Source organism: Coloeus monedula, assembly GCF_965178545.1.
Source record: "Coloeus monedula genome assembly, chromosome: 4".
NCBI classification, from domain to species: Eukaryota; Metazoa; Chordata; class Aves; order Passeriformes; family Corvidae; genus Coloeus; species Coloeus monedula.
In genome coordinates, this window is record NC_138784.1 from 40556364 (window position 1) to 40579323 (window position 22960).

At 36.5% G+C, this 22960-nt stretch overlaps 1 protein-coding gene across 1 annotated transcript in view; it reads right to left on the reverse strand.

Annotated features, from left to right (window-relative positions):
• Positions 1-22960, reverse strand: part of LGR5 (leucine rich repeat containing G protein-coupled receptor 5) — a gene marked incomplete at both ends in the record, with an annotated part of 87113 nt that overhangs the window by 34343 nt on the left and 29810 nt on the right. Inside the window, 2 exons of the mRNA XM_082279751.1 lie at positions 1484-1555; positions 15165-15236. Of these exons, the coding sequence (XP_082135877.1) occupies positions 1484-1555; positions 15165-15236 (144 nt within the window). The remainder of the gene's footprint in view (positions 1-1483; positions 1556-15164; positions 15237-22960) is intronic.

Genomic DNA, 22960 nt, shown 5'->3' on the forward strand with positions numbered 1-22960 from the left:
TCTTTGTACTGGCTGTGCTTCAAGATTACAAAGAAAGTTACACAAATACTCCATCCCCCTGCCCCTGTCAAAAGCCCACTCTCTTCAAAGCAAACAAATACCTGTAGCATATTAGTTTTGTTAACAGCTAGACATCAGCTTTGAGCAGGATTTTCAAAGCAGCCAAGGAAGTTAAAAGGATAAATCCGATTTGCTTTCAATAGGGCTTATAACCTCCTAATTGCCTCCAGTGATTCCGAAATTTTCATTCTCGTGTACTGATTTTGTTTTCCTTCTGAAGTGATTCTATTCTGATAAAGCTGTGGAGGACTGACTCTTGAAATTCTTACTCAGGAAAATGCAACAATGGCAAATATAACTTTGACCTGTGTGAGGCATTTATGATTTAGTTTGAATAAAATTTTATCTTTATAAATAAACTGCTATTTTTTATCAATGAAATAAATTTTCTCAAAACAAAGGTTGTTAGCAATGACTTGACTAAACTTTTTTCTGAAATATCACATCATTTAGCTTGCAAAGATTGAAAAATCACTTTCTATTCCTAAAGAATATTTTCAATATGGTTTCATTCATACTACCTAACATCCTTGTTTGGACCAGCTCCTACATATATAAATATTCTATGTGGATAACTCTGAAGTAGTACATGCTGCCTTCAAAAGGAGGCATATTTAATGGGACACTGTAAATTAAATAATTTCTGGCAGGCCTAAATCTGCTTGGGCCAACAAGAGCTAGAGCTTGCCAATTTAAAAGCAGATGGAGTGGGAATCCCTTCATACTTCTTTTCCAGCTCAGTATTTTTTCAGTAGAGATTTGTAGAGTAGCTTCAGGCCTGGCTTGATTGGAGGTCGGTGTTCTTGCTAATAATACAGTTTCTGTGAACTTTACATGGGCAAAGATCCCCTCTAGTGTAAACACTGTGAGATGTGGCCTGCTAATAATTGTAGTAACTGTATGTAATGTCTTATTACTCCAAATAATACATGATTTTGTAATGTTCTTATAATACATGTAACAGTCATTACATTGCAAAGAACAAGATAGGAAATGTGACCAGTGTTTTAAACTACATTGTGTTGTATACAATAATGTTTTTTCCCCCATGTCTCTCAAGAAAAGGAAAAGGTAATTTCCACCCAGTTTTGTGTGACCATGAAAAGTTCAGCTTAAATCAGGATTTTTGAGATAATAAAGAAACTATTAACTGAACCAATTTTTACCTTTGATATTGTACAGAGACATCTACTTGATCAGCAAGTTGTTTTTAGAAAGCCATTAATGTTTTCCAACTTTTTTTAGGATACTTTCTATGTGAAAAAACAAAGATTTAATGATGTTCATATGTATCTTCAATTGAATTGTTCAAAATGAGCTGATCAAAATATGTAATTTACTTGATCAAAACTTCACTGGATAATTAGTTCCCTAGAGCTTTTAGGAAATCAGAAATATATCAAACAACACACAGTTTACTTACAGCACTTTAAGACTGAAAAGGCCAGCAAATGCTCCCTTAGGAATGTATGTCAAGCCATTTCCTGCAAGACGTCTGCAAAGTTTGAAAAAGGAAAAGAGTGAATACTTTTTCTCTTCATGTGGAATTAATTTGGTGGCTAAAAAGTGCAACACAGCTATGTTTGAGCAACTGATGCCAGAGGCAGTAGTTTAAGAGCCTAGCTTTGTCATTAATACACTTTTCAAAAGTAAAAAAAAGAGAGAAGCCTGTAACTGCACAGTTGATCCACTGACAGCTGGACTGTAGAGAAAAAAATTCAATTTCACTTCAAATTCTGTTTATGGTTTAGAATGTACATTGAATTCTTCATATTCTTTTCAGGAGTTAGACCAATCCCAGCAACTAAAATACAGACATACCAACAACTATTAGTATCATAGGATTTACAGGCATGCAGTTTTGGAATTGTGCATGTATGATGTCTGTGAACATTTAATTAATTTGCACTAATATAAAAATATATCCACATAGTGATGATTACAGTTTATTTTGAAATAACTACACATAAAACTGCTGTAATGCTGGAATAATAGTTTGCCCTGTGAGCAGATATGGAACAGGTTGACAGAAAGTGTATTTGTTAAAATTTGTAGGGCTTGCATCTTGCTCTCAGATTGCCTGAAGGCATTTTACAGACCTAGGTAAGTACACCAAACACCTCTGTAAAGCATGTTACTCTGATCAAAAAAACCCAACCAAACAAAATACCAAAACAAAAACCCCCAAACAAACAAACAAACAAAAACCCCAAAACCAAGCCAAAAAAACAACTGCATCATTCTGTAAGGTTTGTGTCTAGGAAAGAAAGAATCTATTTGATATGAAATAATGGCATTTCCATGTTCCCCATCAGTGCAACTCCAGATGATCCTGGAAATGCTCAAGGCCAGGTTGGATGGGGCTTTAAGCAACCTGATTTAATGGAAGGTGTCCCTGCCCATGGCAGGGGATTGGAATTAGATTGTCTTTGAAGTCCCTTCCAACCCAACCCACTCTGATCTTGCATTTAGCCTTCTGACATGGCAACTCAGCCTGAATTTGCTGTGATACCTGTACCCTACCTGGAAAACTGACTGGTAAGGGAGAGCTTCCCAGACAAGTTACTTTGAGTCAGCAGGGCCACAGTGTGTGCTCCTAGCTGACAAAATATGCAAATTCGTACAATGTAACCCCCTTTGCAGAACAAGTTAAGCCAAGTGGAATTGCATGTCCCATCAGCCAAGATATTGCATCGGAATTGCAGAGCCCATACCCCAGCTGATGTGGTAACAGAGCTGACATTTGATTCGGCCTCTGGCCCCTTAGGAAAGAACACAGGACTAGTTCCAGGGAATTCCTTAGGTGCCATGCTGCCGCAGAGGAACCTAGAACACTGAAATAGGCACCAGATTTGCCAATACTGATCATGGAAAAGGCCAAGTACTTTTGACTGGAGTCCCAGAGATCCAGCATGGACTGGCCCTTAAATGCTGTCTTATTTTGGGGTTGAGTTTTCCCTGAGCCAACTGCAGGGTCCTGTGCACACCTTGTTTTCAGTCACCACTTTCATACAGAAAATAACAAGATAAATTTGGTTACATATTAAAAAAAAAAAAAGAAAAAGAAAAGAAGAAAAAGAAAAAGAAAAAGAAAAAGAAAAAGAAAAAGAAAAAGAAAAAGAAAAAGAAAAAGAAAAAGAAAAAAAGAAAAAGAAAAAGAAAAAGAAAAAAAGAAAAAGAAAAAAAGAAAAAGGATGAATCTAGATCCTCGCTCCAAAGACTTTTCAGGAGTTTTCAGTTAGTGGAAAAGATTCTTTCCTGTACAGACATCCCTGCTGAGCTAGGCAACCCGTAACACTGAGCTACGTCTCTCTGTTACATGAATGTAATTGTGCTCTGCAATGACAATCAGCTTCAGACAGAGCTGCTGGGCTTGTCTCTCACTGCAGAGTGTACTGGAGTCTGATCTCCAGGCATCTGAGAATTGGGCACACGCAGCTGAATTCCTGCAGGCAGATGTGCAAACCAAACCTGGTTCACTCTTGTTGCAAGATGAGGCACTCACAGGCTCAGATGTGAGGGCCTTTTTTCAGATGCGTGAGGGCCTTCTGCAAGCTTCAGCTTTCATTCTGAACACAAATGGCATTGACTTCTGGGCTGTTACTGGATCAAGCAGGCAAGTGGTAGGTTAGGCACAACAGACTGTGTTCCTGAAAGTAAATGCCTTTTGTGAATCGCTAACCAGAAGGGGCTGAGAACCTGTCTAATTCTGATTTCAGTTTTTATGATATATTTTTTTAAAAGAAAACCTAAAGACTGCTTCACCCCCACAACACCCTTTTGCTCTGCCACTTTAATGACATAACCGGACACAATTCTGGACATGAGCTTGGCATGAACCAGGAAACAATGAGTTTGCAAAACTTTACTGGAAAAAAAAGAAGGTGCAGGTATTGGGATTTTCACTTCAGTTACTGCTGTAAGTGTCGTATGGAAAAATTGATGAAGAGCAGAGCACTAAACCCACACGTCTGAAGACTCAAGAGAGTGCTTTTTCAGGCTGCTGTCCCTTCTTCATTCATGGTTGAGGCAATGCGAACTGCTGAATGCACTACATGTTAATACCCCCTGTTGGAACTGTAATACTCTTTATAAAGTGGGCTAGCTGAGAAAATCAGATGTATTTAAGATCTCCTGGAGAAGGGCTGTGGCAATTACCAAGCATGCACCACCTGGCTGCAAATGCAGGACGGCAGCAATATGACTGGGACACTGTGCAGATTTAAAGTTTCGTTTCAATGTCTAAGCATTCACTTTCCCCAGCTTTGGAGCATCTTTGTGGCTCTTTGTGGCAAGCCTAATGTTTGGAATTTTTTGAAAATGTACAGCCATGTCCCTGAGCTGTTCCGAGTGGTAGTTACCTGAAGTTAAACTGAAATGTGATTTTTAATTCTTGGGTTTTTTTCAGATTCCAACCCTTTTTAAAAAATTTTGCTTCTTTTCCTTTTAGATCACAACTTCTTAATTATTAAAATTGTCTTGTACAAACACTTAAAACATGTTAAACTTTTTCGTAGGCACAACTTCTGTATTTACTCCTTATGAGCTTTTTTTCAATCTCAGGTAATTCTTGAAGTTCTGCTTTGCATATTTTTCAGTTTGGAAAGAGCTCTCACTAATTTTACAGTGCTTAGAACTATCTTATATGATATTCCTCTGCTGATGCAGCAGCAGATCATGCTCTTCATGTACAGCCCTACATATTTCAGTACAGGGCTACATCAAGTATATCACAAATGCCAAAACACAAGTATGTCCTTGTAGCTCTCTCACCAAGCAACCTGACAGTGTCAGGAAAAGGCAGACATCTGGCAACAATTATTTTTGATGTAATTATGTTGTCTGACTTTCATTTACCATACTAAATTCTTTCTCATGATGCACTTCTCATGATTTTCTCTGGAACAAGCTCAGCAAAAGCACCTACCTATTCCCAAGATGCTCTCTGAAACCACTTCTGGCACAATAGTAGCATCTTCCCAGCCCTTTAGAATTCCCCAGCACTGTAGTACTTGGTAAAAATCAGCAAAAATTATTCATTCGGATGGTTGTCTAATTCTTTTAACATTCTTGGATAAAAGTTAGCACATCAGTCCTTTATGGCATGCTGCAAAGCTCAGGAAATTCAGCTTATTTATTCCTGACAATTTTTAATGTCTTCTTTGCAACATTTTTTTGCTATTACTGTGTTTCTATTCTCAGCCTTGGCATAAGGGAAAATTCATCCCTTTGTTGACAATACAGTTTGTATCAAGTGTCTACCAGGGTTCACTCCTCCACTTTGGGGATTTTGTTTTCCATTACCCAAATTATTTGAGGGAAGCTGCCCAGTATTTTATTGAATTTTGGATGTACTTTGGATAGTAATTTTAGCCTGAATGGGTAAGTATAATTTTCCCTGAAAAAATGAAAATGGACACAGTACCTGTCTCTATAGCTGAGCATTTAGTTACTGATTTCTGAGAGCAGGAATGAAATTGCTTGTTTACAGCACTTACATAACCAAATGGTTGACTTTTATTGTTTGAACAATTTTGAATCTCCATTTTTAAAAGTACTTTTATCTTACGCATTTCTGACATTATTTTAAAAATCTCTGATATTAGAGGTATCTCATTAAGTACATTCAGGCTTATATGTGTCACATCTCTTTAATAAAAAAGTATTCAAAAAGGATCCTTTTTCTGTGCTATATTATTTTAGATTTAGATTTTAATTCCACTGTTTTGAATAATCTTGCAAATAAATGGAGTCTGGAAAAGTTTACAGAGAAGTGCCACCACACATCTCCTTCAGCATTTGTTATTTGCTATGCTTGGTGTCAAGATACTTTTGGCTTAGGCATAGTTTTTATACTACTGCAAGTTTCTTTCTAAAAGATGTAAAATAAATCAGCTGAGAGAAAAACAAGTGGCCTCCATACTTTAAGTGGCAGCAATTTATAAAATATCTTTCCATGCCATTAAGCCCCACTGGCAATCACTGCTCACTGCTGGAATAGGGTGTAGTGCTGCAGGTCAGGTTCATGGCCCATGGTCAGATCTAGGAAAAAAGGTGTCTGGGTTGTCCTTTGAGTGTTTCCCATCTGTTGACTCCTTTGACATATTCTGACCTCTCCTGCAGTATCATAGTTCTGAGAAATGGTGGTTATCCAGTCAAAAGAACATTCCCAGACAAGAGAACTAAAGCTCCAAAAATTGTCAGAAACTTTTTTGTTGTTTTCCTTTGATTGTCTGAAAAGAAAAACTTCATTCATCAGAAAGAAGCAAATAAATACCAGTTGTGACTGAGAACAGTCAACTATTTCCTTTACATTTCTAGTACAATAATTTTTCTTTGCCAACTCAAACAGCTTTTTTGTGTGGATGTTTTCTGCATCAGGACAAACCTTACCTCGTACCAAGCATCTCCTCTGTATCTGCTGGGATGGAAGGTGAACTTCAAACACTAAAAAGTCTTCTCTACAGACCAAAAACTGTGGCATTTAATAAAGAAAACACATTTCCACTACTAACCCAGCTACTTCTCAGTCTGCAGCAGACAGTGACAGTACAACATGGGTAGTGGCTGCTTTCCTTCTCTGCTTAAGTAAGATCTAGTCCAGCAAAAGCTGATCAAGCATCTGTGAAGTGTATTTCCAAATCTAGTAGTATCAAAACTAAAGAAAAGACATGAAAGGGAGGTATTTGCCTCCTTGGGAAGAAGCATATGTTTACACTGATCAATACTCATGCTGTGATATAACAAGATTAGCACAATGGAATTTTCTGGAACAAGTTACTTAACAAATCTTGCAAGGTGCTAAAATGTTGGAGAATAGATGACACTCTGGATCTCAGTGTAGCTAAACATATAATGGGAATAAACAATGTGAAAGGAGTCAAGCTTCACTATTACAAAATGAAAATACAGTGAAAGTGTTGTAATTGTATTTCAGAACAGATACAATTAAGGAGAAATTAATTACACTCAAATTTCTGATAAATATATTGGACTCGGTATTTGCTAATAAACTATGATATGAATACCAGACAGTCTCAATGTTTCTAGACTAATGCCAGTGCATGCCCTTTAATACAGATTAGGTTATATATCATTGCATCACTTGGGTTGCATTATATTTAATCAGTTCCCATGTAGTGCAATATCCTATACAGAATGCAATTGCGAGTGCCATCTGAAATCATTCTTCCACTGTGCAGAGATACAGAGGGATTTCTACACGAATAATTCTGTGAACTAGTAGCCTTTCTTTACGTCTCCTTGACTCTGCATTTTACTTCTGTTCACTAGCTGGTGTGCTGATTTTATTTAAGGAACGAGAGCAAAGACTGCACATGCTGAGACAATGTTATCATGGATATGTTTATATCTATATATCTATATTTATATATATGAGTAGGTTAATACCAACAGAGTCACAATCCAGTCAGTTTTATATTTGTCTGTTTCCTTGGAAAAGATGTTCTAGTCATCATTTGCTACATTATATGCTACAGCTAACAAACTCTCCAGACAGAAAGTGAAAAGAAATTGTGTAGAAGAACCTAAAGACTGTAGAAAAAAAAAAATCTGTTTTTGTGAATAGAAACTGAAGCCTGAGACAGTGAAAAACCCCACCAGCTGGGACTGTTCTGCTGTGTGTGGTACCCTCCTGAATTTGGTCCTGAACACTAGCATGCAATGCAGAAAGTTCCATTAAAATTAATGTAATCATGGACTGTGTCTTTTATACCTTGTGTACAGATAAGAGACTCTCTTTTGTAATTTGAAACTTCTTTTTTAAAAGCCTGATCTGCCTCCTCCAACTGCCCTAATTGTTCTGAATGCCTGATAAAGATCCATGGTGAAATATCAGTCTCATTGAAGTCTGGGGAAAAATTTGTGCTGACACAAGTAAAAATGGGGCTCTCATTTGCATCCTACCACAGTATCACATTTGCCAGTAATTTACTTCTCTCTGAGGAGTGGCACCAATGACACTACTACAAATCCTAAACCTACTACCCCAATTTCTAATGGAGGAAATGGCTATTTGGGGAGGAACAACATAGAAGTATAACAAGAAAACATGAATTTACAAATTTTTTTCTAAAACAACTTGTTCTGGTATAAAAAATTGCCTTTGTTCAAGGAAAAATTTACCAATCTCAGATCTTGCCTCCATTTTGTTTCCTGTCAAACTTTGTTAAAAGTACACAAGCACACAACTACACACATATTTACTCCACTTATATAAATATATAGCCAATATATAATTAATATATTTTTATTTCTAATTTTCTTCAGCTTACATGTACATCAATAAAAAGGTAACATGAAATGTTCTGGCTTCTTACATCAAAAAAGCTTTGACAATATGGATACTTATATAGCACTTAACCAAAGTCAACTAAAATTTTGAGATAAGAGTTTAATTTTATATTTATTAATGATTATTCTCAGGCTAATGCAATAGAAAAGTATGAATTAATGGGTGATTAATTATAATGTTAATAATTCACAGATGACATCAACACATATTTCAAAATGTTTTTTAAGAATTACTTTGCTAGCCTAGGAATTTAAATATTAGTCTGTATTTTAATTATCTTTTTATATTTCAATCTGTCATGTTAATTAAAACTATAAAATTACAGTAATATGAAAAGAAGTGTGAGTCAAATGATCTATTAAAAAATCTGATGCTCAGAGAGATCAAAGAAGAAAATACTCTCTTTAAATAAGGGGAGGGGAGTGTGCAAGTCATAATTGTGCTGTATGTTATATTTATTGCTACTTACAGTTTAGTTGGAAATTCAAATATAACACAGTCTGCTCTTGCTTTAGGGCCTAATTGCCTTTTAAAATGCTTGTGCCAAATTCTCATAGGGTGTAAACTGGAATAACTCCAAGTGACCTAAAGCAGTTGGAATGAAATCAGTGTGTATTTGATCTTGAACTGGCTTTGATGAAACAGATCATAGATTTTTGTCAGTTAAGAATATGGTTTAAACGTACTGTTTCTTTCTCCACTTATAAAAGGCACAGACTCTTTCTGCATCTGGCATGGTTGTGATCCAATAACTGCTAAAGACAACTGATCTCGTCCTTTGTGAAGCTGTCCCTAGCCAGTGCTGACAACAAGTGGGTCCTTCTGCTGAACAGGTATCCAAGTACCCGCCTTCCAATTGCAGCAAGGACAACTTCAGGAGGGACTCCAGCATCAGCCAGGACATCCCACACTGATTCCCAGCAGTTGATCCCATGGATACAACCATTAAGAGGCACTGCTTCTGTGTTTGAAGAATGCTGCCACCAAATCACAACTCCCAGACCAATATTAACATTGTTAAAATTTCTTTCTCAGTATTTAAATGTTACAGCAAGATGGAGCAATAAATGGAGAATCACATACATAATATTTCCTAGGCTGGGTCTCCCAAGTATCATTTACACTTCTGAGGCTGGTTTTGGTTTTATCCCAGTAGTGTCAGTATCATCAGAAAAGGCAGAAATTAATAATAATAATCATTAATAGCAGGAACTGGCTGAAGTGTACTGCAACACCACACACTATGATCAAACTGAAAATAATGAAAAATGTGTTAGCTGTTTAGTCATTTCAGTGTGATAGGCAAAGAACACAAATTGTGTAGATCCAAGTTTTGAGGCAGCTGCTGTTTTCTGAGTGGTACAATGAGGCAACAGCAATGAATTACTGGAGGAATTATGGCTACTCCTCTTTGGGAATTCAAAAAAACAGAGGGAAGAAGTTGGTTCTACTGTGCTCCAGAACCTACTAGATATAAATCTGATGTGGTCTGAATTCCTTACCCATAATCCTAAGCAAGTGAAAAAAATTGACCCATGTAGGTACCAAAAGTTCTCACCACACTGAAATCAAGCAGTCTACAAACAGACTGAACTTCCACTGACAAAAAAAGGAAATTATTTCTGCATACTTGCTACTGCAGTATGCACAGAATGTGTAAGCCTTAAATTAAAATCCTGCCTCAGGATCTACAGATACATAGCATGCTTCACCCTAGTTTAATTAAGTGTAATGTCACTATCTGTATTGATCGCAAAACACAAAAAGCACTTCCAATGACTCTTTTTGATGTGCTAAACTAGTTCCTAATGAACATTGATGGAAAATAAATTACAAGTTCCAGAAAGCATTTATAAGCTACAAGCCACAAGCAAACTTCAACAGACACTCATAAGAGTAACGTAGCAGCACTGACAAGATTTCTTGGATATCAACCTAGAACATTTATTGCTTCTACTTGCAAGCATATCTGAACGTTTTCACTTCTCTTTTATCTTTTTCCTACACCATCATCTCCCGTTCTTCCCCTTTACCCTACGGATGCATAGCAGTCCCAGTGTCAAGGCTGCTCCATGCAATTTGCATTAATATTTCCAGAATAATTATCTGTCAGCACAAGCTATTCAACAAGCAATGCAAGCAGCTCTGATTTAATAAGGCATTTGCTCTGTTGTTTCTCTCTCTGTCTCTTTTTTTTTTTTCTGTTCCTCATCTTGTTATTCTTGATAAGATGGCAAAAAGGGCAGTTTGGAGGATGTCACGCTGACACATCCACATGGGCGAGTTCATTGTTGTTACTCGCTTTGGTGGCATCAAAGGGACGGCATCAAAGGCAGTGACAGCTCCAGAACACCAGGGCTCTTGTTTTGTGGATGTGAAGGTTACAATTTGTTAGCTCATACAGTAGGAATCTTCTGTGCGTGGGTTTGTTCTTTTCTAGTAAACCTGAACTGTGCATGTAAAAACTAGGGGAGGAAAGTGTTGTCATCGTTTCCAACTGATTAACTAGGTAAACATCTTCTTACTGTTTTTGCCAACATATTTCAAGACAACTGGTGCACTTCCCTCTGTCAGGACTTTGAGTATAGCCCTATATTAAAGCAAAGTTGGGAAACTACAGTCCTCAGGTATCAACAAAGTCTATCTTACAGCAAGAGAATTCACAATGTGCCATGGGCCACTTGCTGGGCTGGTGACAGGTAATTCTGGCTGACAAACACCATGTATTAAACACAGAGACACAGTCTGATCCACTTGGATGCGCACACTAAGTGAAGAAACCAAATTTGCAATTTATATGAAGAAACTGAACTCACAACTTAGGTGTTAGATTGTGCACCACTCTGAAATTATCTAGGGGATCACAAGTCATTTTGCAGTGACAGTTCTTGAAACTTTAGCTGATGGAGGTGACACAAACCAATTTCCACCAGGACCAGCTAAACCCTGCTGTGCAGGAACTGTAAAACTGGTATTGAAGTGACATAGGAATGTGTGGGCAGTTTGAGACCACTAGATAATACTCTATTTTTATTTTAGTTCTGCTTGTCAGCTGCCAGCATTTTTACTTTATTTCTTTAGAGGTTTTTAAATTTATGCAGATTAACCTTTAAGAAATATTTTAGTATTTAACGCTAATGTTCCAAGATTGTTGAAATAAATTACAAGATTCCCCCACTTTCTCAAAAAAGTTTTGGACTATGGTTGCAGCACTTTCATGTTTTCTACCAACTTACATTATAGTTAAAAATCCATTTTCAGTGCTAGTCACAATGTGTCTGCACCAGCACAAAAATAACGACTGTACAGGACCCCAAGAGCAAATGCTCTCAGTTTTCAAAAATGTACATGACCAGAGATCTCAGTCCCACAACTCAGAGTCAGTGGGGAAAAGAACACCCAATTCCCATTAACACTTTGAAAACCTCTTTGGAGGGAGAAAAGCAAACAGAGAGAGAAATAAAAAGAAAATAAATAAATAAGAACAGCTGATAATGGATCATGCCTGATAATTTAGGACCTCATTTTCACATATACAGTGGCCTCTTGACCACTTTTGCAGTGTAGAGGGATTTCAACAGATATAATGGTAAGATTCATATAATACATCACTTATGTATTGTATCTGCACTTCTGTATTACAGTAAAATGTGCTTTTAAAGGCACTTTTGCCTGAAAGACTACTGTAATAATGTTCAATCTGACAAGATCTGTAGATATATTTATTTGATTTTAGGATTGTTTTAAAATTATCATGCATGTCAGAAAACATTCTTGCACTTGTATGTAGATTGCAATAACTTAAGGTGACTTCATTGCTTGATTTTGTAGCAAAGAAATTATTTAGGACTGTCCTGCTCTGTAGTAAAGTAATTGCAATACAGCAGTCTTTTGTTGCTGTTTTACTAAAACACCCAATTTAAGTTGCTGAAAAATAGCAATTTACTAAAATCACTTGAAGCTTCACTTATCTGTGGAATGTTCCTATGTTTAAAATTAAAATGAAAGCCTTATATGTGTGCACACGTGGGTGTCTGTGCATATATTTATGCATATGCATGGATATGTGGATATATATCTAGTTGGAGTGATTTTGTAGGTAGGTCTGATTCAAATAGTTTTAAATTATTATTGGCTTTCTTCCTCACTTTTCATTGAGACATTAATTTATAAAATAAAATAGTTTCAGGCACTGCTTTGAAGTGTATCTAATCACAAAATGTTAGGTCTGCACTCAGATGTAGTTGCCTCTAAAACTCTTAAGAGTCCCACCCTGAGTAAGTCTTTAGATTTTTTTAAAAACCCTTTTTTCCATGCATTACTCTAATTCACTTCTCCATTAGAACAGGCATTCTACACATCCTGTATAACGACAAATGTCTAGAAATAATCAAAATGAGAGTGAGTTTTGGACTCGGTCAGACTGATAAATATCTGCAGTTATTTTGAATTTATAATGAAGAATTTAACTTAATAGTGTTGTACAAGTTCATGCAGAGCAACTTGCTGATAATCAAGCAGCTGAAACATACTTTCTTGGTGGGAGTTCTGTCATATACGCTTTAAGAGAAAATAAATCTGAAAAGCCCATAATTTTTACAAATAAAAGATTTTGCTCAGAATTAATTTTTTTGACAGTTAGAAAGTTCCAAGTATTTCAGAGTTTTCCAAAATTTTCAGAGGAATATTTTACTTCAGTGATGATAGCCTTTGGTTAAGAATAAATACCAGGAATGATCATCAGGTTTGCAAGAATGCTGCAGTTAGAGGTGTCTAACCTTGGCTGTAAAAGTTGATCAGATTCACTCTGGAAGGTCAGAAGTGGCTGAACAGACCTGTCTTATACACTTCTGCTTTGGAGACAAAACCATTAGTTTAACTGTTTTAATAAAATCTCAGTTCTTTCAGGGTAATCACTTACTAGTATTGCCAAACCAGGCATCAAGTACGTAACATCTAAGCTAAAATTCAGTGATTCAGTCATGAGCTTTTATCAGATGTTTGAACCAGATCTCTAATAAAGGGATTAGTAACAGTTTGTATGCTAATTAGTTTTTTCAACACTAAAAACCCCTAAAAGCTGCATTTCAAGCTCCTGCTGTTGTACTTCAAAGACCAGACAGACATTTCTAAGATGGATTTAATTTTATAAAACATTGCAAAGATCTCATAAGATTCTGTGATCTAACCATGAAATGAGAGTGAAGGTAACCTGGCTGTATTAGAATTTCCTTCCAGGAAAAGCCCAAACTTTAAAAAAAAATTCTTTTCTTTAATGGCTGGAGAGCAATTGGGTTGGCCAGTTTTAGAAGGGTTATTACAATTGACAGGAGATTGGACAAGAGAACATGAACATGACGAAGAACTTCACAAGCAGTGGCTTTGTGGCATGATTCACTCCATATGCACTTGATACTGTTAACACTTGGTGTGTGACATCTCTCCGTGTTATGTTCCTATCTGTTGCATTATTTGGAAGTTCCACTAATGGCAAGACAGATATTGATAATCAAAGAAAAGGGGTAAGTAAAGGAAGAGAGAGAAAAGAAAATGAAAGAAAGCTTTCTAAATAGAAGTGCTGAAAGTAATAAAAATAATACAGGAAAAGAAAAACCTGCCTCCAAATAGGGTACTGTCCAAAGTTAGCATACAAAATGGTTTCAATTTATTTCTTTTGTTTTGTTTGTCTGCTTTTGTAGATGCTGGCCGGAAAGGCCAGGTGGCAAAATTCAAATGAGCATTAGCAAGGACACCAAAAGTTGTCAGCACAATACACACCTAAATTGCAGAGGACTGTACACATTTCATAGCTTAAAACAGACCATGTCTTTGCAAGACGGGTAGGAACATGATTTTGCATGTCTTACATGGATTTTATGGTGTGTTAGCAGACAAGCATGCTAAAAAAAACCCAGGTTTTCACTTCTAAAAACTTAAAAGCCACATGTCATAAAAGGCTTTTAATCAATATTTAGAGGTACTCATGCAAATACAGGCACCAGCTTTTTTCCACAAGATCTATGGTGCATCAGTTATAGAGTCTCCATCACTCCTCAGAAACATAAATTTTCTTTTAAGCCTGGGCCATTATAACTAGAGTCACTGCCAAATCCAGGTCTCATGAATGCACAATACTTTTCACTTTTGGTTAGTCACCATCACTTCAAGCCAACATTCCTCTTTTGATGTTGTGCTTGATCAGCTAGTTTCCACAAGGCACTTTTTCCCCCCAGTGAATGTAGTAGATAGCGTAACTAAGCTTTTTGCAGGATTCTGCATTCTACGGTCAGCCTTCAGGGATGTTAAGTTTAAGAGTAAGGAAACAGTAATTAAAAGTGATTAGGACAAGAAGCCTCAATACTATGAAATGTGGACTCAATTGTCCTTGACACAGGCAGAACAAGGCAGCAGGTTTTGGTTTTGATTACAGCTTTACTTGGGATTTTAATAAACATGAGCCAGTATTCAAACTTTTAATATCCTGCTGCTTAACTATTTCCAAAAGAGCAATCCAGTTCTTTTAAACAGTCCTTGTTTAAAAATTTTAATTTGTTTGGCTCTGTCTCTGCTTAGAGAAGTTGTAGCCTCATGGTAACTCTTTTATAAGTTCATTTCCAGAATCACAAGCAATTGTTTTTTTTTTATAACTAAGTGTTTCCGCATGTGCCAAAAGTGTCAGGCTGACAGCTTTCCTGCACTGTTTTATCTGGTTCCCACAGTAAGTATGAGAGACAAACACAGGAATGTGTCTAGAGCTGACTATGCCCATCAAGGATACAATGATACTTACAGCTCTTCCAGGAAGCGGAGATTGTGTACAGGGTTTGAGGGCAGCTTAGTAATGTTGTTCATACTGAGATCACTGTAGGGGAAAACAGACAGAGACTTAATATGGCATGCCACAACTGTGGCATCCAGCTGTTCATTCCACACATTTTTAAGCATTACATTAATAAAAATTAGTTCCTCTGCCAGAATTGATAAATCATTATCTAGTTAGCATGTTCAACATTCCTATTTCGTATGAGCACAGCTTTGTTAAACCAAATACAGGCTTGTAGCATGTTCCTCATTTCCAGGGATTTTGAAATGTTTTATCACGCTCTATAAATCAGCTGGAACACTAAACAACACTTCTAGTTGACATAATTTTAATAAACCACTGTACTGTATTAAAATTTACTTGGAGTAGTAAAGAAAACTACTATGATATTTGTTGTTGTAGCACTGTAGTACACTTGGTTTACTAAAGCAGACAGGCAAAAGCAGATACAAAGTATCTGCATCATGCTTAAAATTTCATGAACATGGAAACACTTTGCTTTTGCCGTACAGCCTGTTGCATGGTCATACTGATCTGCCTTGCCTCACACGCGCACATCAGGTGTCCCCAAAACCCAACCTGATTTATAGAAATGACATATTTTCAAACAATAAACATTCCCTTTTTGAGTGCTCTTTTGTTACAGGTACTCAAATTGCATTAAATAAGTGAAATGAACCATAAAACAAGGGTGTAATGCGATCCTGCTCTGTAGCACACTTCCTGGTGGGGTTCCACAGTAGTTCCTGGTACAGGAAACTACCAGCTATATCAGCTCTGTCAGAGCTCATTCAAGCTATGTTTTAGACTAAATTTCATATAATACCCTTTTATTCTTAACTTGCCTTTTCGTTGTTTTCCATTGTCTTCCCCATGCCCCACAGTATCATTATAATTGCTTTTCATTAAGTACCAAGACTGTAAACAAACTGCATCATAAAATTCTGTGTGGAAGATACAACTGTATCAAAATTTCTGTAGATTCTTAAAATAAAATTAAGAGCTGCATATTTTATGCAAGTGTTATACAGTAACTTAAAACTCCCCACTATTTAAACGTATCTTTGCATTTGTAGCAGCACTTATAGTTTCCAGCTACTTTGGGTACTATTTAGATAACTTTATTTCTTCCAGCTGTTGAGAGCTTACAAGGTAAATAAGTTATCTGTACTTTGGTGGGTAGGCATCCTATTCCTACTCCATCTAGTTCTTATTACTCACAGTCTGTTTCATATTACAGAATATATGCTTGTAGTCAGCATAGTTAATTTAGATGTTTGATCTTTTGGTGAATTTTAAAATGTATAATTTAAAAACATACTTCACATAGAGATTTTGAAATAAAGGAAATGTGTTAATACTTTACAACAATTATCAAATCACTGTTGAGTAATGTTTCTGCATTCACTTCAAAATCAAAGTATAATTTGAGAAATGTGTACTTATTAAATTCATTTTTTACTGTAATACTTTATCACCTAATTCTTTCATACTGTTTAGCAGGTTATTGCCCTTTCACTTTGATAAAGGCTCAAAGGATTTATTCTGGCAAAGGAACAAGAACATGGATTTATTTGGCAAAAGAAAAACTCAACCAGGTAGTGAATTATATACTACTGAATATTAAGATAAGCCCAATATTTTAACAAGATCATTCTGATTATGATATTTTCAACACATGTCTTAATGGGTTTTTGGAAACATGCCAAATCACATTTTAGACTTAAAAAGCTAGCCCTGGTGGAAGATGGGAACGATTTATCTTCAGATACACACATATTTAGGGCATTCTACAAATTCAGAATTAACCAGTGCTCTGGCTGACTAAAAAAACCTGAAGTCTGCTTTTCTAGTCTATTAACTTATATTACTAGTGGGCAGTACTTGTCTGCTTGTATCACCCACAGGATCCCATGATGAACCAGTCAGAAGCAGTCTACTGACCAGACCCTAATATCTTAAGAGGATTAGAATAAGAAAAGGTGGCTTTCATTACGTGCTTTGATGCCCAAAGAAAAAATAAAAAATAAGTGCATTTTCCTTAAAAACATCTTTAGACCCCAGAGGTGGATTTGCCAACAGTGACCTGCTATGTCCTAGTGTCCTTTTTGGACTCCACTCATGCGGTAAAGTATGTGTACCACATCATATGACAGAGGAGAACCTCTCCTTTTTCCAGTACACCACAGCAATTTCTAACTCTTTTTAAACCTACCAGTTAAATAATTTCCTTCTGCTAGATTGGTTGCTTTTTTTTCCAGACGATTCTGTTCTTGGAACGTAACATATAAAGGTGTTTTTGTGCAACAGAACTACTAAACATTATCTATGCATATTTCACAGAATCATGGAATTGTTTGGGTTGGAAAAGACCCTTCAGATCATCCAGTCCAATCGTTAACCCAGCACTGCCATGTGCTCATCACTAAACCATGTCCCTAAGTGCCACATCTACGCATCTTTTAAATACTTCCAGGGATGGTGGAGGTAACAGAAATTACTTCCCAAGCTCTTGCTGAATAATGTCTTTTTAAATTAGCTTTTAACATACCAGCAACTAATACACAGGATGTTCCAGTCTATGTTGGCAATGTGCTATTCTTGTAGCTGTAAGGGTTTAAGAATATAAGGCAGACTACGGCAGGGAGAGGTAATATATTTGATGAGGCTAGCTGATACAGCTGGAAAAACTGAGAAACTTTCAGGCACAAAAATCAAAACTCTCTATTTCTTCCAGCTGTACCAGTTGGCTAAATAGGTGACATTATTTCTGCCTAAAAAACCACACATCCTTTACACTGGCAAAGCAGTAGCTTGTCTGTGCTCACAGTTTTTAGATTCGGAATATTCTTTTGTTTCAGAATTACCATGGATGCATTGAATCAAATTTTTGTTCACTGGAATGACTAAGGGAGAGAAGCACCATGACTCAAAGCTACTTCAGGGGGGATGTTCAGAGAGGTGAGACAAACAAAAAGAGTTAATGTAATGCAATCAGTCACTGGGTCTCGTGTGAGCAATACCGCAAAATTTGGGCTTCTGAACAGAAATTCCTCACAGAGCTCTAGAGACAAATAAAGGAGTTTCTCAGCATCTTGGTTTGCTAGCATTTTGAACCATGCTGCCAAGAAGACATGGCTAGGATGAGATTTACAGCCATTAGCTAGAACAAGCACAGCTAACAGCAAGACACAGCTAGGTGGCAAACTCTAGGGTTACATATTATTACTACGAAAACCAATAACAATTGCAGTGGGTGTGTCTTATGTCCTGCACCTATGATGGTTTCTTTCCTTCAAATGGGTTTTCTGATTTCTCCTTTCAGTGCTAGCCTGTCAAAATAAGCAATTTTCTCTGTCTAGGAAAGAGAAGGGCATGAAAGATGGCTTGCGCATCAGCATTTGCAATGAAATGATAAAAAAAATTAAAATCAAGGTACTGGGTCTTCAACTATCCTCAGTGGAATGGTTCTGATTTTGTATCAAATCTTGGTAGACTCTTACAAACTACAGTGATGAAAAACTTAGAATTATTTGAATACTGAAACTCTTTAAATAACTCAGCGTACCAGAACTACTCCCATCTCCCAGCATCACAGCACATACAAAGCCCACTGATGTCAGTAGGAGCAACATGGTATGAATATACCCTGAGCTTACCAATGCTCCTAATAGAGACAGCGATAGTACCAGATCTACCTTGGTGAAAACCACCATGAGCTGCCATATTGTACTGAGAAGGTAATATGTTATTTTGAACAGTGAGATGAACACATTGTCCCTTCTCCCATCAGCATTCCTGCAGCCTGTTTCCAGCTGCTGACTATAAAAGCAACATACCAGCAAATGAAACTTTCATCTTTTCAAAAGATAAGAAGCTTTGCTTCAGCAACTGCATTGGCAACATGGCTCACTATAATGATATCTTAATTATACTCTGCGCCAATCAATCACCATGCTGTGCCTCTGGTGACTTGTTAAAGGAATCCTATCTCTGATGAAATCTTTGAAGACCAGAAAATATTGAAAACTGCACCATGCATCTGTTTTTTAATCGATGAGTAGATGAGCAAATTCTGAGCATTTGCAAAACAGCATCCAAGAAGGCAAATGTGACAGGCCTTTGTTCCCCCCAGTTTTATTGTTCATGCATATACACACTGAAAAAATATCCAGTTACCATCTTAAAACTGAGTAGTTCACAATGAATTCCAGAAAGCCAGTAAAACAAGTTAAGTGAATTAGTTCTTAACATATAATAGATGAGTCTGCAGGCCACATTACTAACCTTCTATTAACTGTTATTACAAGAGATGTTTCAGTTATTACAAGTGATGTTTCATTACAAGATGATGTTCCATCTTGGAAGATCAGGTTTTCACATTATATTTATGTCTTTTAAAGGAGAACAAAAGTATGCCTAGGGATACATGCAGAACTTCTACTAGGCTAAATGTCTATTATACTGAATGGTACCAACTTGTCTACTCATTCCAGGTCTAATACAATAATCCAATATTGAAGATAATTTTGTAGTCTCTTTTTTTAAACAGGTGCAACCTGTTTGATTTTTAGAAAATTATCAAGACTGTATTAGGATCATTAATTTTGATTCTTCTCAGCTTGTCTTATCCCAACAAGATGTATTAACAACACTTTTTAATGAAAGTCTTTGAAAGATAAAGCACTTGCATAGAATACTGACAATAGACTGAATGTAGTCCCTTAGTTCTTACCAGCTGAGAACAGTTTCTAAACTAAGACAATTTCCTTAATTCATTTACAGCAAAATTTGACACTAGCTTCCATGTAGCAACACAAAATAACAGAAACAGGTGAATCCTACTTCTGCTTTTTCCTTGCTCTGCCTATCTTTTTAACACAGCACTCTTGTTTCTAGTACTGGCAGAATACTCCACTGCATGATGGAAGAATACATTGCCTATTAACTGCATGTCATCTATTAATGCAAATGCTTCATCTTTTATGGAAAACATCTTCATCTGCTACAGCTGCTTTAAGGAGATAAGTCTATTTGCCAACACTGTAGTAATAGTAGCTCATATTTCTTACAAATAAATAGCTATAGATGTTTTCATTTGAGGGTATCAATAAATAAATACAGTAAGAATTACCATCATTTTGCAGAAAGGAAACTAAGACACGTAATGGCTAAGTGACATGTTCATGGTCAAACAGATGTTTATACAACACAGAGGAAAATGACACTGATGATGATTTGTCCAGCACCCTTTTCATTAGATCACACTGTCCAACCATGGAATTTACACCAATTTACCAAAGTACAATGCATAAGCTGTCAACAGACTCAGAAAAAAAGACCATATTTTCATTTTAATGTTCCTAGATTACATTATCTTTCAAAGTCAACATGAAAATTGCTAGTCATGTATTTGCATGTTTAATACACCCATGCAGAGCAGCCCAGGGCAAAGTATGAGCATGAATAAATAGCATTGTAAGTGCTTTCTGACAATTAAACCGCAGCACTTCTTGTCATAATTAGCTTCAAACTTTATCTGTGGTTTTTTGAATGATCCTGTAATAAACTATGATTAAGATATGAATTTCCACTAAATGATTCACATTTGAAGAGTACATCTTTGATATTGGAAAAATCTTCTGAAGAAGAAGTAGTAGATTAGCAGGAAGAAGCAGTAGAGAGAGCTATTATAGACATTACACAGAGTAGGAAATCTCACCATCAAGGTATTCAAGGTAAACAACAAGTGGCAATAGCATGGACATTTCTGCCCTTCTTCATATTGAAAATGACAAATGCTAATATTAAGTATTTAAAAATTCATTACCCTATGTAATATTATTTGCAATAGCAAATGAACAACACCAGATCCTGTGCTACAGGTTTACATGGAAGGGGTGTAAGGCTAAAAGAGGATTGCTTGTTACACATTTGTTACAGAAAATTTCTGTTACTTGACATTGAAGCTCACTCTTTCCAGAGACCCAACTCCTTTGTATTAAAACATGCCTTGCAAAAAGCAAATGACAGTGTGTGGTGATGTGAGAACAGCCCCTGCAGTGGGTCTGCATGCCTGCACACCTCACAGAGGGCTTTACTCCAGTAAATGGAGAGTACTCCCTCTGTCCCTCTCACACCTTTCCTTGGCACACCAGTGGTGCTTGTTCCAGCCACTCCAATTGTAAATAAATATTTATGGTAAGGATCAAGCACCTTGAACTTAGGGACACCTCAAAGGTGATCCAGTAAGGTCAGGAGGGCTCTGTCTACATCTCTTCTGTGCTGTTGTGTATTGGCCCATAACATTGGATCCTGGCAAATCAGGCTGATAGGTCACATCTGGATTCAACACAAAGTAACAAAATGCTTTGGCCAGACTTTTGCACTCCCAACACCTGTCACTGACTTCCTCTGATGTCACAGACAGCAAAATTTGGCTTATTACTGCACAAGCTCTGTAACAGAGTCATTTTAAACACCATGCATTATTCCTGAACATAGGCAATTCTGCCATATAAACAACCATCAAAGTCTTACTTATATCTAGACTGCAGAACATTTGTAAAGCAAACAGTATGTGCATGATTAATCTTTTCAGGAAACAGTTTTGCCATTCAGTTTATCCAAGACTCCAGCAGAGGGAGCAGGGCAGAGCAAACAATTAGGGTCAAAAAAGGTAAGTAAAGATCAAAGATCAGATCAAACACACCCAGCGCTGAATTAATCTGACAAGTATCTGACATTTCATTTTAGGTACAAAGATTCTGGCTGTCTGCTTTTTTTTAATATCAAATTCATGTTGCTCAGTAGATGAAATTAACCATTTACTTTCAAAGCTGATTCATGGTTGTTCATTTGAGGCTGAAGACTCAGTTTGCTAAGGAGCAATTACCAGGCTAAATTACAAAAACATTCCAACATGTCAATCATTTGCTGTACTTAACTCACATATTAAAAAACTTAAATAACTAAAGGAGCATTTTATAACACAGAAGCCAGCAGAAGCAGTTAAAAGAGGACTGAATGGAATTCCTCTTTCACCCATGCCCACAGACTGTATTAGTACATTTTTACTTTGTGAGTTACTGCTTGTTTCTGCTTCACTAGTTCAAACGGATTGTATCAGTACTGCATACATGATTAATCTTATTCAAATACTGAAACAATATACAACAGGAATATAATATCAGTTTTTATTGTAATTTATGAAGACAACTACCATCATTGTTATTGTGTTTTTCATCATTAGCTGTTTGTTTATCAAGTACTGTTTATCTTATTTTGATGACGAACAGCACAATTAAATTGACAAAAGATATTTATTAGATGTGACCAAGTCTTGGAAGAAGAAACCCTTGGTTTCAGAATATTTTCTGCCACCCCAGATGTTGCTTATTTTTATAACTATTTGCAACATAAATTACTAAAATTCCTTCTCCCCCCCCCCCGAATGACTGGACACATTCATCCATTTTAGAAACTGGGGGTCCAATTTTCTTCTAATTCCCTGTCTATAATTTCATCCTTCTGGTTTCAATGAGGCTTTTCCTAAATTATGGTTATTTATATGAGAGGGGAGCATGTACAAAAAGCCCAGCATAGTTTGTTTATTGACATACAACATCTTGTCCACAGCAGAAAGTAAATCGAAATATATCTGAGTGTAAACAAAGATTCAAGATATAACCCTAAAGTTATAAAGTGCAAATTTCTAAATTAGGTATTATGGGTCACCAGCCAGTTGGTCTGAATACCTAACC